Source organism: Trichechus manatus, unplaced genomic scaffold (assembly GCF_000243295.1).
Source record: "Trichechus manatus latirostris isolate Lorelei unplaced genomic scaffold, TriManLat1.0 scaffold00179, whole genome shotgun sequence".
Classification (NCBI taxonomy): domain Eukaryota; kingdom Metazoa; phylum Chordata; class Mammalia; order Sirenia; family Trichechidae; genus Trichechus; species Trichechus manatus.
The window spans coordinates 4,447,883-4,461,193 of record NW_004444115.1 but is presented as its reverse complement, the minus strand read 5'-3'; the positions used below and the strand labels follow the sequence as shown (position 1 = coordinate 4,461,193).

At 38.7% G+C, this 13,311-nt stretch overlaps 1 protein-coding gene across 1 annotated transcript in view; it reads left to right on the top strand.

Moving 5' to 3' along the window:
• Positions 1 to 13,311, top strand: part of PLEKHB2 (pleckstrin homology domain containing B2) — a 65,277-nt gene that overhangs the window by 31,350 nt on the left and 20,616 nt on the right. The window contains 2 exon segments of the mRNA XM_004387048.2: positions 4,132 to 4,171; positions 5,829 to 5,918. Coding sequence (XP_004387105.1) covers positions 4,132 to 4,171; positions 5,829 to 5,918 — 130 coding nt within the window.

The window sequence follows — 13,311 nt, the reverse complement described above, 5'->3', positions numbered from 1 at the left end:
TCCTGATTTTGTAAATGTTTTGATATTGTCTGCTGTCTTCAGGGCATTCAGTAGTTATTTTTCTTTTTTATTGATTGTAGATTTGTTTGTTTCATGCTTTTTTTTTGTTTGTTTGTCTATGTCTGAGCTGGTGGGCTGTGTGTTCTTTGTTGTTTGGTCATCTGTGCGCATGATACTTTTCTCCTCCTTCTCCAATTGGCAGGGTCAGTCACTCAGATATGGTACAGCAGGGCAGGTCTAGGTGAAGATGAATTACTGGGATGGGTTGTTTGTGGCACTTACTACAGTCACCAGGGTGGGTTGGTGATCAGTACAGGGCAGGTTCTGGTAGGCCGTGCAGGTGCTGCTTGGTGATATGATGTTAAGTGCACAGTGTAGGTAGGGAGGATGGAGGGAGGAGATTTTTATGTGTGGAGCTAAGATGGATATGGGAGACAGGAGAGAGGAACAGGAGTCAAAAACATACAAACAAAAAAGAGTGCTAGGGGAGCTTGCCATTGGAGTGGAGAGATGAGAGACTATGAAATGGAGAAAAACAAAAAGGGGAAGAAAAAGAAAAAGAAAAAAAGAAAAGAAAAGAATGAATAAATAAAAATTAGAAAGAAAAAAGAACAGCAGAGCTCCCAGGGATCCCACTGGTGTGGCTACAAAGTCTGGGGAAGTTGTTCCCAGGTGTTGCAGTACAGCCTGGCTAGAAGGCGTCGAGGTATGCAGTGCCAGGTATTCAGGGAACAGGAAAAGAAGGAAGGTATAGAGAGATGAGAAACTGAGTAATGAAGAAAGACAATAAGGGAAAAAGAGAGAAAAGAAAACAAAACAATTTTTTTTTAAAAAAAGAACAGACAAACCCCCACAAAAACTAGGGGAAAAAACAAACAAACAAAAAAATGCTCTCAGGGATCACTCTGTGCGTCTGCGCAAGCCGAGGGGGCAGGTCCCAAGCCACGCAGCACCGCCCAGCCAGAATGGGCTCCCAACTCGAGAAAAGGGAAAGAAAACAAACAAACAGTTCAAAACAAACAAACAAAAGCCCCAGGATCCCACCAGCGAGGCAGCCCAGACCAGGAAGCTGCTCCCCACCCAAACAGAGCTCTGTAGCCCCTCAGGAAGAAGCAAAGATCGCCCACTGAGTCACGTATTTGAGCGAAAGGAGGAGGAGGTGGTGAGAGGTAAGGAAGAAATTAAAAGAAGTGGAAAAATGCAACACTAGCAGCCAACAAATGGCACTCAGTGAGCTGGCCAGTGCGGGCGGGTGAAATCCAAGCAGCCGGTGCTTCCTGGCCAACAGACTGTGGCCATGGGAAGCAGAGGAGCCCGAATGGGGGTGAAGAAGTGTGGGGGGTAGGAAAGTGTATATTGCAAATTACCGGTTGTTTTGTCGCCTGCTGGAAGCTCTGTGAAGCTGCTTTCTTGTATCCCCTCTATGCTGGTCTGTGATAGGAGTCAAAGATGGTGGATCCATTCTGTGTTAGCTAATAGGGGACCTGTACATGAATCTCTCCTCGCTGTCCGTTCTCTGTCAGTTTTCTCACTCCATTCGGTGCTTGGCTGAGTTCTTTATCTCTTCATTTGATGTTTTAGGGTTTCAGGGTTGCTGTTTTCTCTGTTTGGCTTAGTTTTTTAGATCTTTGTTGTGGAGGGACGGCGTGGTGCTTCTGCCTAGAGCACCGTTTTGCCTGGTATTTCTATTTTTAACTTTTTAAGTAAGCACCATATTGTTTTCCAAAGTGGTTGAGCCATTTTACATTCTCACCAGCAGTGCATAGGAGTTCCGGTCTCCCTATAACCTCTCCAACATTTGTTTTCTGTTTTTGGATTAGTGCCAATATTGTCTGGGTGAGATGTTATTTCATTCTAATCTTGATTTACACTTCCTAATGGCTAGTGATCATGAGCATTTCCTCATGTATGTGTTAGCTGTCTGCATGTCTTCTTTGGTGAAATGTCTGTTCATATCCTTTGCCCATTTTTTAATTGGATTATTTGTCTTTTTGTTGTTGAGATGTTGCAGTATCTTGTAGATTTTTGTTGTAGCCAAAAATTCTTTCCCAGTATCTTAGGCTGGGTTCTCTAGAGAAGCAAAACCAGTAAAGCATATAAGTATATATAGAGACAGACTTATATCAAGAAAACTGTTCACGCAGTTGAGGCTAAAACGTCCCAAGTCTGTGGATCAGGTTAGAGGCCTCTTCCAATTCACAGAGCTGCAGAAGCTGCTGAACCCAAGGTCAGAAGGTCAGAGACGGGCTCCCGCTCACAGGCTGTGAAGGTCAATGTATTCCAAGATTAGCAGACAAGACCACAAGTTTTCTCCTGATTCACATAGCTGCAGGGACTGGCAAACCCAAGATCAGCAGGTCAGGAACCGGACTCTTGTTTGCAGGCTGTGCAGATCGGTAAATTCCAAGATCAACAGATAAGCTGCTAGCTCAAGTCCCAAGAACCAGAGGTGAGGTGACAGTAGGCAGCTGCTGAGTCTGGAACAAGCCAAAAACCTTGGCAAGGCGAGCAGGCATACTTTAACTGGCAGAAGGCAGAGAGATGAAGCTGAGGGGGCGGTGAGCTGCCACAGGCCCCATCCCCACTAGAACCACTCAGCAGTTTCCATCATGAGGGTGATTACATATCAAATTTCAGCAGGAAAGTGATCACAACATTTACAACTGCTAAAACCCTGAGAATCATGGCCTAGCCAAGTTGACATACAATCTTAACCATCACACCCAGTCTGTAGGTTCTCTTTTTACTCTTTTGGTGGAGTCTTTTATTTAATTTTTAGGGGCTCCCAGATGTCTGTAACCCTGGTGACACAGTGGTTAAGAACTACAGTTGCTAACCAAAAGGTCGGCAGTTCATATCACCAGTCGCTCCTTGGAAATCCTATGGCGTAGTTCTACTTTCCTTTGTATTAGGGCCTGTTTTTTTCTTCAATGATCTTTATCATTTTTGATTTTATATTTAGGTCTTTGATCCATTTTGAGTTAGTTTTTGTTTATAGTGTGAGGTATGAATCTTTTTTCATTTTTTTACAGGTGGACATCCAGCTATGCCAGCACCATTGGTTAAAGAGATTGCCTTTTCCCCATTTAATGGACTTTGGTCCTTTGTCAAACAACAACTGCTCATGGATGGATGGATTTACATCCGAGTTCTCAACTCTGTTCCACTGGTCTATGTGTTTGCTGTCGTACCAGTACCAGGCTGTTTTGACTACTATGGCTATATAGTAGGTTCTAAAATCAGGTAGTGTGAGACTTCCCACTTTTTCCTACTTCCTCAGTAATGCTTTACTTATCTGGGGCCTTTTTGCTTTCCATATAAATTTGGTGATTTGTTTCTCCAACCTGTTAAAGAATTCTGTTGGAATTTGGCTCAAGATTGCATTGTATCTGTAGATCACTTTGGGTAGAATTGATATTTTCACAATGTTGAGTCGTCCTATCCACGCGCATGGTATATTTTTCCACTTATGTAGGTCTCTTTTGGTTTTTTGCAGTAGTGTCTTGTAGTTTTCTTTGACCTTGTAGGCTTTCTTCATTTTTCTTCAATATTTTTTCTGTTTTTTCTCATACCGAGCTAGTTCAAAGGTTTTGTCTTCTATTTTGCTGATTCTTCTTTCCATTGTTTCAATTCTGATTCTGTGTCCTTCCATTAAGTTGTTTAGCCACATTATTTTTATTGGAAAAAATTTCATACAGTATAAATCTGTTCATGTCATGGAGCATTATGTAGACCTTAAAAGAATGAAGGAGAGCTTTGTGTATGGCATGAACTGACAAAGCAAGTTGTGTACAGTTAAGTGCAGTGTATTTTATATTTTTTAGTTGTGTTAAACATTTTTCATTAGGTATTTTAATAATTATGTGTTATACTATATAGAGGGTCACTATGAGTTGGAATTGACTCTGTGGCAAAGGGTTTATACTGTATATATACATGCATATATATATATTTTTGTTTCACAGTGCCTGTATCAAATGTGTCAATTGAGTAGGTCTTGGGGTGAGGCCTGAAGGCCGGTTCCTCTAAAATCTTTTTCAGGAATTCTGTTGCCAATCCAGGTTTGAGAATAATTGATATTGATGGTGGATTGCCTCCAATAAAATACCCTTTGCTTTTTCATTCCTCTAGGGCTTGGAAATTTACACTCCAGGATTCCAGGACAAATACAGTAAGTTAGTTGGTGTTGGTCATATGCTAATGGCAATCAATAGTAATGTTTTCATGTAGTCTTGATGTAACAAATAGAATAGGAAGCTGAGACAGGAAACTGGGGAAGATCTGTGGTTTCTGGCCATCCAGCCATGAATGGTCAGGCAGAGCTGAGCAGAGAACTCTTCACTGACAGTACTAAGCTAGGTTTGCCAGTTTTTCAGGAGGAGCCATCCTCACACAGGTATTCTGGTCCCAGTGTTATGTTCTGGAAATATTTGTATCTCAGTAAATTTTGCAACACTTTGAATTCTGCCATGGTTTGTAGTGAAGACTCAGAAAAAGGACTAACCCTTCCCCCAGAAATTGCTATTGAGTCTGTTCTGACTCATAGTGACCCTAAAGGACACAGTAGAACTGCCCCATAAGGTTTCCCAGGCTATAATCTTTATGGAAGCAGATTGCCACATCTTTCTCCCGAGGAGCAGCTGGTGGGTTTGAACTGTTGACCTTTTGGTTAGTAGCTGAGTGCTTAACCATTGTGCCACCTGGGCTCCTAGAAAAAAGGAGTACAGAGTCCTTTTTATGCATAGCATCTCAATCTTGTGAAATAAATATTTTTGAGACTTGTATTATCTCTAGTCCTGCTTTTGACCTTAGGAAGTCACTGAAACTGTAAATCCCAGTTGTAGAGGTTAGTAATGCTTTCTTTGTGGCTGTCAGGGAATCAAGGCAATATTGTCTCCATGATCAACATTTAAGTTCTTCAGAATGATTTTTCCCTTTATATTTTTAGTAAGAAAAGAAAAAGTTCATGGCTGTAAAAGAATTTGTACACTTGAGAAAAGAAAGTAAAAAGGCACTCTTGTTAGGCCAAGACTTATTACTCTGCATCTCCAGTGAACTTTTCTTTCATGCAGATCCTCTTCTTGGATGAAATTAGTATTAACAGTCCATATTCTTAGGGTTGAGATCACAGTATATTTTTTTTATATGGATTTTTAAAAAAAGAGCTTATGTGTTTTTCTCTTCCACTACAGAGTAATTTGTTGAAGGGATTTTTTTCCCTTTTATATTTAATCAGTTTTTCTTAGTTAAAATTTTGTCTTCTGCAAGACATTGCCTTGTCTTTTTTTTTTTTTTTTTATTGTGGTGAATATGTAGGTAACAAAACATTTGCCATTTCAACAATCTTTATGTGTAGAGTTCAGTGACATTAAATATGTTCATCATGTTTTTTTGTAATGTAAATAACAAGACTATGTAGAACATATCCCTGACTGCTACATTTCAGATTGTAGGAATTTCATTTGTGAACAGAAGCGTTGTTGAGAGTGGTACAACATCCTCTAAAACATGTTGAGTAATAGTGGTAGCCTCTGATGGGCATTCCTGGGCAGTGAGTTCTATTCATGCTGGGATCTGAACAAGGACCACCTTGCTCCTGAATTCAAAGGACGCCAGAGTGGTATTAGGGACACCACTGTATTAGTGGGAGTTTTTCTTCCACCTTTCACTACTTCTAAGAGGGCTGTTATATTTGCTGTTGAAAGATTAAACTCTATGTTCTTTAATTTTTAATTTGCTAAATAAAAAGGATGTATACATAGAATCTTTGAACCTATAGTTGCTTTGTGGCAACTCACTTGTCATAATTTCTCTCCTGTCTCATGCAGGCTTATGTTGGCTCAGAAGTCATATATGATGAAATGTCTGTGACTTCATCTCCACCTCCTTACACAGCCTATGCTGCACCATCCCCTGAGGTAGGTGAGAAATATGAACATCATGAAATCCAAATGAGGGAAAGTTGAGCTCTTTCTGCTGCTGTATTTCTTTGTACCTTGAGCCAGCATCAGAGAAATTAGCAATGTTCTCTAAACCCCTTTCTTCTTTAAAGAGATTTTTCCTTATAATCTTTTGCTTTCATGAAATAAACTGTTTCGTACTCTTGTTTATGTTCAGCCCATTTTAATTTTAAGATAGACTTATAAAGAATCATGTTAATTATAGTTGCTTTGAATACTGAGATTTTGATGATTTATAGTTTATACTTTTTGAATTGCTTGAATTCTCTTTATAATCAGAAAAAATGCAATTTTTATTGCAGAAAATAAAAAACCTTAAAAAAATTATATGCTATATTCAGCCAAACCATAAACAGGCCCATAAAATAAACAATAACACCTGACAGGAACATGCTCCTTAGAACAATCAATTATATGAGATCAAAAGGGCAACATTTGCCCAAAAGCAAAGATGAGAAGGCAGGAAGGGGTAAAAAACCAGGACAAAAGGAAACAGGGAAACTAGGACGGAAATGGGGTGAGTGCTGACACGTTGTGGAGAATGAAGCCAATGTCATGGAACACTTTATATACAAACTATCAAATGGGAAACTAATTTTCTGTGTAAACTTTCACCTAAAGCACAATTAAAAAAAAAAAAAAAAAGTACCAGGAAGTGTGCATGAAATTAAATCCAATCTAAAAGCCTAAGATTAAAAGGTTGTCAGGGCACCCTTTTCATGGGCATATAAGTGATCAGTTATGACATCTATGAACTTGTAGCCAAGAGACCTTGATTTCAAGTCCTTGCCTTGGGCAAGTCACTCAAACTCTATGAGTCCCAGTCTCCACATTGTAAAATAGGGTTATCTGCCCAGCTTACCTAACAAGATTATTTTAAGAATCACATGCATGCATTTGAGCAATTATTTAAAAAAAATTCATGCCGTATATCTTGGGGTGCCCTCTACTTAGAGGTGCCAGTTATCCAGTGCTGTATATTAACAGTCTCTGCTGTATGAGGCTTCCTACTTTTTTTTTAACTTTTTATTTTATAATAATTATATATTCACAGGAAGTAAAGATAGTATGGGAAGATCCCATGTACTTTTCACCTAGTTTTCTCAACTCTTACCTCATAGACAATATAAAAAGCAGGAATTCGAAATTGGTACCATGTTTGTGTTTAGTTCTATGTCATTTTAACACACGTACATCTGTGTGACCACCACTGCAATCATGATATAGAACAGTTCATCACAGAAATCTCCCTCCTAATACCTTTTTATCGTCCCACTCTCTCTCCCATTCCCTAACCTCTGTCTACCACTTATCTGTGCTCTGTCTTAAAATTTTATCATTTCAACAATGTTATATAAATGGTATCATACAGCATGTGACCTTTTGAGTTTGACCCTTTTTCACTTAGCATAATGCCCTTGAGATTCATCCAAATTGTTTTAAGTATCAATAGGTCTGTTCCTTTTTATTGCTGAGTAGTAAGTATGAGGGACATTTTGGTTATTTCCAGTTTTTTGCTATTACCAGTAAACCTACTATGAAAACTTATGTACAGGTTGTTGGACAAACATAAGGTTTCATTTCCCTGGAATTAAGTGTCCAAAAGTATAATTGCTGGGTGGCATGGTAAGGGTATGTTTATATTTTAAAAAAACTGACAGAGAACTTACCAGAGTGACAACCATTTTACTTTCCCACCAGCATTGTATGAGTGACCCAGTTTCTTTGTATCCTCAGTAACGTTTGGTGTTGTCCTTATTTTTTATTTTAGCTGTTCTAATAGGTGTATAGTGATATCTCATTGCAGTCTTACTTTGCATTTTCCTAATGGCTGCTGATGTTAAACATCTTTCCATGTGCTTATTTGCCATCTTTATATTCTTTTTTGTGAAGTGTCTCTTGATGTCTTTTGCCCATTTTCTAATTGGATTATTTGTTTTTTATGTGTATATATATTCGAGATATGAATCCTTTGTCAGATATGTGGTTTACAAATATTTTCTCCTGGTCTGTAGCTTGTCTTTTTATCTTTCATTGAGTTTTTAATTTTGATGTGGTCTAATTTATCAGTTTTTCTTTTTGTGGATCATGCTTTTGTTGTCATGTTTAATGCTTCACCTAGCCCAAGTTCCACAGATTTTCTCCTATGTGATCTTGTGCAAGTTCTATAGTTGTAGGTTTTATACTTAAGTATGTGATCTATTTTGAGTTAATTGTTTATAAGGTATGAGATTTAGGTAGAGGTTTATTTTTTTGCCTATAGATGTCCAACTGCTCCACCACTGTTTGTTGAAGACTATTATTCCTCCCTGATACTGCTTTTTCACCTTTGTCAAAAAATCATTATGGCTGTTGTCTTAGTCATCTAGTGCTGCTGTATCAGAAATACCACAAGTGGATGGCTTTAAAAAAGAGAAATTTATTCTGTCACAGTCTTGTAGGCTACAAGTCCAAATTCAGGGAATCAGTTCCAGGGGAAGCCTTTCTCTCTCTGTTGGCTCTGGAGGAATGTTCTTGTCATCAATCTTCCCCTGGTCTAGGAGCTTCTCGGTACTGGGACCCCAGGTCCAAAGGACGCTCTCTGCTCCAGGCACCGCTTTCTTTGTGGTATGAAGTCCCCCTGTCTCTCTGCTTGCTTCTCTCTTTTATATCTCAAAAGAGATTGGCTCAAGACACAACCCAATCTTGCAGATTGAGTCCTGCCTCAATGTAACTGCTGCCTATCCCACCTCATTAACATCATAGAGGTAGGATTTACAACACATAGGAAAATCATATCACTTGACAAAGTTGTGCACAATCACACAATACTGGCAATCATGACCTAGCCAAATTGACAAGCGTGTTTTCGGGGGACACAATTCAATCCATGACAACAGTACTTACATAAGGGCTATTTCTAGATTCTCTATTTTGTTCCATTGATCTGTATGTTTATCTTCCACCTGTATCACACTTGATTAATGTAACTATATAATAAGTTTTGAAATTGGGTGGAGTGAAATCTCCCACTTTATTCTTCCTTTTCTGAGTTGTTTTATCTATTCTATTTCCATTGCATTTCTGAATAAATAAATAAATAAACTTTTCTATATCTATGGAAATATCTTCCTGGGATTATTATGGGAATTGATTTAACTCTGTGTATCAGTTTGGGGAGAATTTACATCTTTACTATGTTGAATCTTCCAGTCTATGAGCATGGACTATCTCTCTATTTAGATCCTCTTTGATTTCTTTTAGCAGCATTTTATAGTTTTCATTATCTAAGTCTGTACAGGTTTTGTTAGATTTATACCTAAGTATTTAATTTTTTTCGAGTGATTATAAATGTGTTGTATTTTTAATTTTAGTTTGCACGTGCTCGTTGCTAGTGTTATTGTTGTTGTTAGGTGCTGTCAAGACGGTTCTGACTCGTAGCAACCCCAAGTACAACAGAACGAAACACTGCCATCCTCATAATCGTTGTTATGCTTGAGCACATTGTTGCAGCCACTGTGTCAATCATTCTCATTGAGGGTCTTCTTCTTTTTCACTGACCTTCTACTTTACCAAGCATGATGTGATTCTCCAAGGACTGATCCCTCCTGATAACATGTCCAAAGTATGTGAGACTAAGCCTCACCATCTTTGATTCTAAGAAGCATTCTGGCTGTACTTCTGAGACACATTTGTTCATTCTTTTGGCAGTCCAGTGGTATATTCAATATTCTTCACCAACACCATAATTCAAAGGCATCAATTCTTCTTCTGTCTTCCTTATTCATTGTCCAGTTTTGCATGCATATGAGGCGAGTGAAAATGAAGTATAATTTATTTTTATTGTGCTTTAGATGAAGGTTTACAGAGCAGATTAGTTTCTCATTAAACAATTCATACACCTAATGTTTTGTGACATTGGTTGCCAACCCCGTGGTGTGTCAACAGTCTCCACTTCTCGACCTTAGGTTCCCATTTCCATCCCTCCAGCTTTCCTGCCCCCCCGCCCCTGCCTTCTTGTCCTTGCTCCCGGGCTGGTGTGCCCATTTGGTCTCGTATTCGTGGTTGAGCTACGTGTGTTATTGTTTGTTTTATGCACCTGTCTAATCTTTGGCTGAAGGGTGAACCTCAGGAGTGACTTCATTACGGAGTTAAAAGGGTATCCAGCACCAATACTCTCAGGGTTTCTCCAGTTTCTGTCAGACCAGTAAGTCTGGTCTTTTTTTGTGAGTTAGGATTTTGTTCTACATTTTTCTGAAGCTCTGTCCAGGACCTCCTATTGTGTTCCCTGTCAGAGCAGTCAGTGGTGGTAGCCAGGCACCATATAGTTGTGCTGGACTCAGTCTGGTGGAGGCTTGGTAGTTGTGGTCCACTAGTTAATTTATTTTTTTATGTTAATCTTGTATCATTTGAACAATAAACTCAAGCAGATTCCTTGGGATTTTCTATGTAGACAATTATGTTACCTGCAAATAGGGACCGTTCTATTCCTTCCTTTCTCATCTGTATTCCTTCTAATTCCTTTTCCTTAATGCTGTGGCTAGAACTTGCAGTACTATATTGAATAGCATAGCAGTAGTAGAGTGGACATCCTTGCCTTTTTCCTGATCTTAAAGGAAAAGCATTCAGTCTTTCAGCATTAAGTATGGCATTAAGTACGATGTTAGCTGTAGGGTTTTTGTAGATGTTCTTTATCAGTTAACTGTATTCCTAGTTTTCCGAGAGGTTTTTTTTCTTATATCATGAATAGATGTTGGATTTTCTCAAATACTTTTTCTTCATCAGTTGATATGATCATGATTTTTTAAAATTTATCCTCTTAATGTGGTAGATTACATTGACTGATTTTCAAACATTGAATCAGCCTTGCATCACTGGAATAAAATCCTACTTGGTTATAATATATAATTCTTTTTACATATTGCTGATTTTTTTTTTTGGTAGCATTTTACATTCCCACCAGCAGTCTATGTGGGTTCCAATTTTTGCCATCATGATAGGCATGAAGTGGTATCTCTGTGGTTTTGATTTTCATTTTCCTGATGGCCAATGTTGTTGATGTACATTGCTGAATTCTATTTACTAGTATTTGTTCAGAATTTTTGTATCAATATTAACAAGTAATATTGGTCTATGGTTTCCTTTTTCTTTTTTTGTAATATCTTTGTTTGGTTTAGGTATTAGGTAAGACTGGCTTTATATTGGGAAATATTCCCTGGTACTATGTTATCTGGAAGAGACTGTATAATTTTGGGTTAATTCTTAGGCATTTAGTAGAATTCTCCAGTGAAACTATCTGAGCCTGGAGATATCCTTTTTGGAGAGATTTAAAAAAAAATTTTTTTTTTTTTGTACTTTAGATTAAGGTTTACAGAATAAATAATTTCTCATTAAACAGTACACGTATTGCCCTATGACAATGGTTAACAACACCACGACATGTCAACACTGTCCGTTCTCAACCTTGGTTTCACTATCACCAGGTTTCCTGTCCCCTCCTGCCTTCTAGTTCTTGTCTCTGGGCTGTTGTGCCCCATTAGTCTCATTTTGTTTAATGAAGCTGTCTAATCTTTGACTGAAGGGTGAACCTCGGGAGCGACTTCATTACTGAGCTAAAAGGGTGTCCAGGGGCCATACTCTCAGGGTTTCTCCAGTCTCTGTCAGGCCACTAAGTCTGATCTTTTTTTGTGAGTTAGAATTTTGTTCTACATTTTTCTCCAGCTCTGTCTGGGATCCTCCGTTGTGATCCCTGTCAAACAGTGAGTGGTGGTAGCCGGGTACAGTCTGATTGTACTAGACTCAGTCTGGTGGAGGCCGTGGTAGTTGTGCTCCATTAGTTCTTTGGACTAATCTTTTCCTTGTATCTTGTTTTCTTCATTCTCCCTTGCTCCTGAAGGGGTGAGACCAGTGGAGTATCTTAGATGGATTCTCACAGGCTATTAAGACCCGAGACGCTACTCACCAAAGTATAATGTAGAACATTTGCTTTATAAACTATGTTATGCCAATTGAGTTAGATGTTCCCTGAGACCATGGTCCCCACAGCCCTCTGCCCAGCAGTTCAGTCCCTCAGGGAGTTTGGATGTGTCTATGGAGCTTCCATGACCCTTGCTTGTACAAGTTGTGCTGCCTTCCCCAGTATTAAGTACTGTCTTACCCTTCACCAAAGTTACCACTTATCTATTGTATATTTAGTATTTCCCCCTCACCCCTCCCATCCCTCGTAACCATCAGACTGTATTCTTTTTGTGTGTCCTTTTCATGAATTTTTAAAGCAGTAGTCTCAATCAATATTTGTCCTTTTGTGATTGACTTATTTCAGTCAGTGTAATGTCCTCCAGTTTCATCCATGTTATGAGATGCTTCACAGATTCATCATTGTTTTTTATCGTTGCATAATACTCCATTGTGTGTATGTACCATAGTTTACCCATTCATCTGTCGATGGGCATGTAGGTTGTTTCCATCTTTTTGCTATTGTGAACAGTGCTGCCATGAACATGGATGTGCATATGTCTATTCGTGTGACGGCTTTTATTTCTCTCGGATATATTCCTAGGAGTGGGATTGCTGAATCATAAGGTATTTCTATTTCTAGCTTTCTAAGGAAGCGCCATATCATTTTCTGAAATGGTTGTATCATGTATCCCACCAATAGTGCATAAGAGTTCCGATCTCCCTGCAGCCTCTCCAACATTTATTATTTCCAGTTTTTTTGATTTATGCCGGTAATGCCGGGGTGAGATGGTGTCTCATTGTGGTTTTAATTTGCATTTCTCTAATGGCTAGTGATCGCAAACATTTCCTCATGTCTGTTGGCCACATGAATGTCTTCTTTGGTGAAGTGTCTGTTCATTTCCTTTGCCCATTTTTTAAATCAGATTATTTGTCTTTTTGTTGTAGAGGTGTTGAATTTTGCAGATTTTAGAGATTAGACCTTTGTCTGGCTTGTAATGTCCCAAAATTTTTTCCCAGTCTGTAATTTCTCCTTTTATTGTTTTGGTGAAGTCTTTTGATGAGCATAAGTGTTTAATTTTTAGAAGATCCCAGTTATCTAGCTTATCTTCTGGACTTGGTATGTTGTTGATTATGGTTTGTATCCTGTTAATGCTGTGTATTAGGGCCTCTAGCATTGATCCTATTTTTTCTTCTATGAACTTTATAGTTTATGGCTTTATATTTAGGTCTTTGATCCATTTTGAATTAGTTTTTATATATGGTGTGAGGTATGGGTCCTGTTTCATTTTTTTGCAGATGGACATCCAGTTTTTCCAGCACCATTTGTTAAAAAGACTGTTCACCATTTGATGGACTTTCGACCCTTGTCGAAGATCAGGTGACCATAGGTGGATGGATTTACATCTGGGTTCTC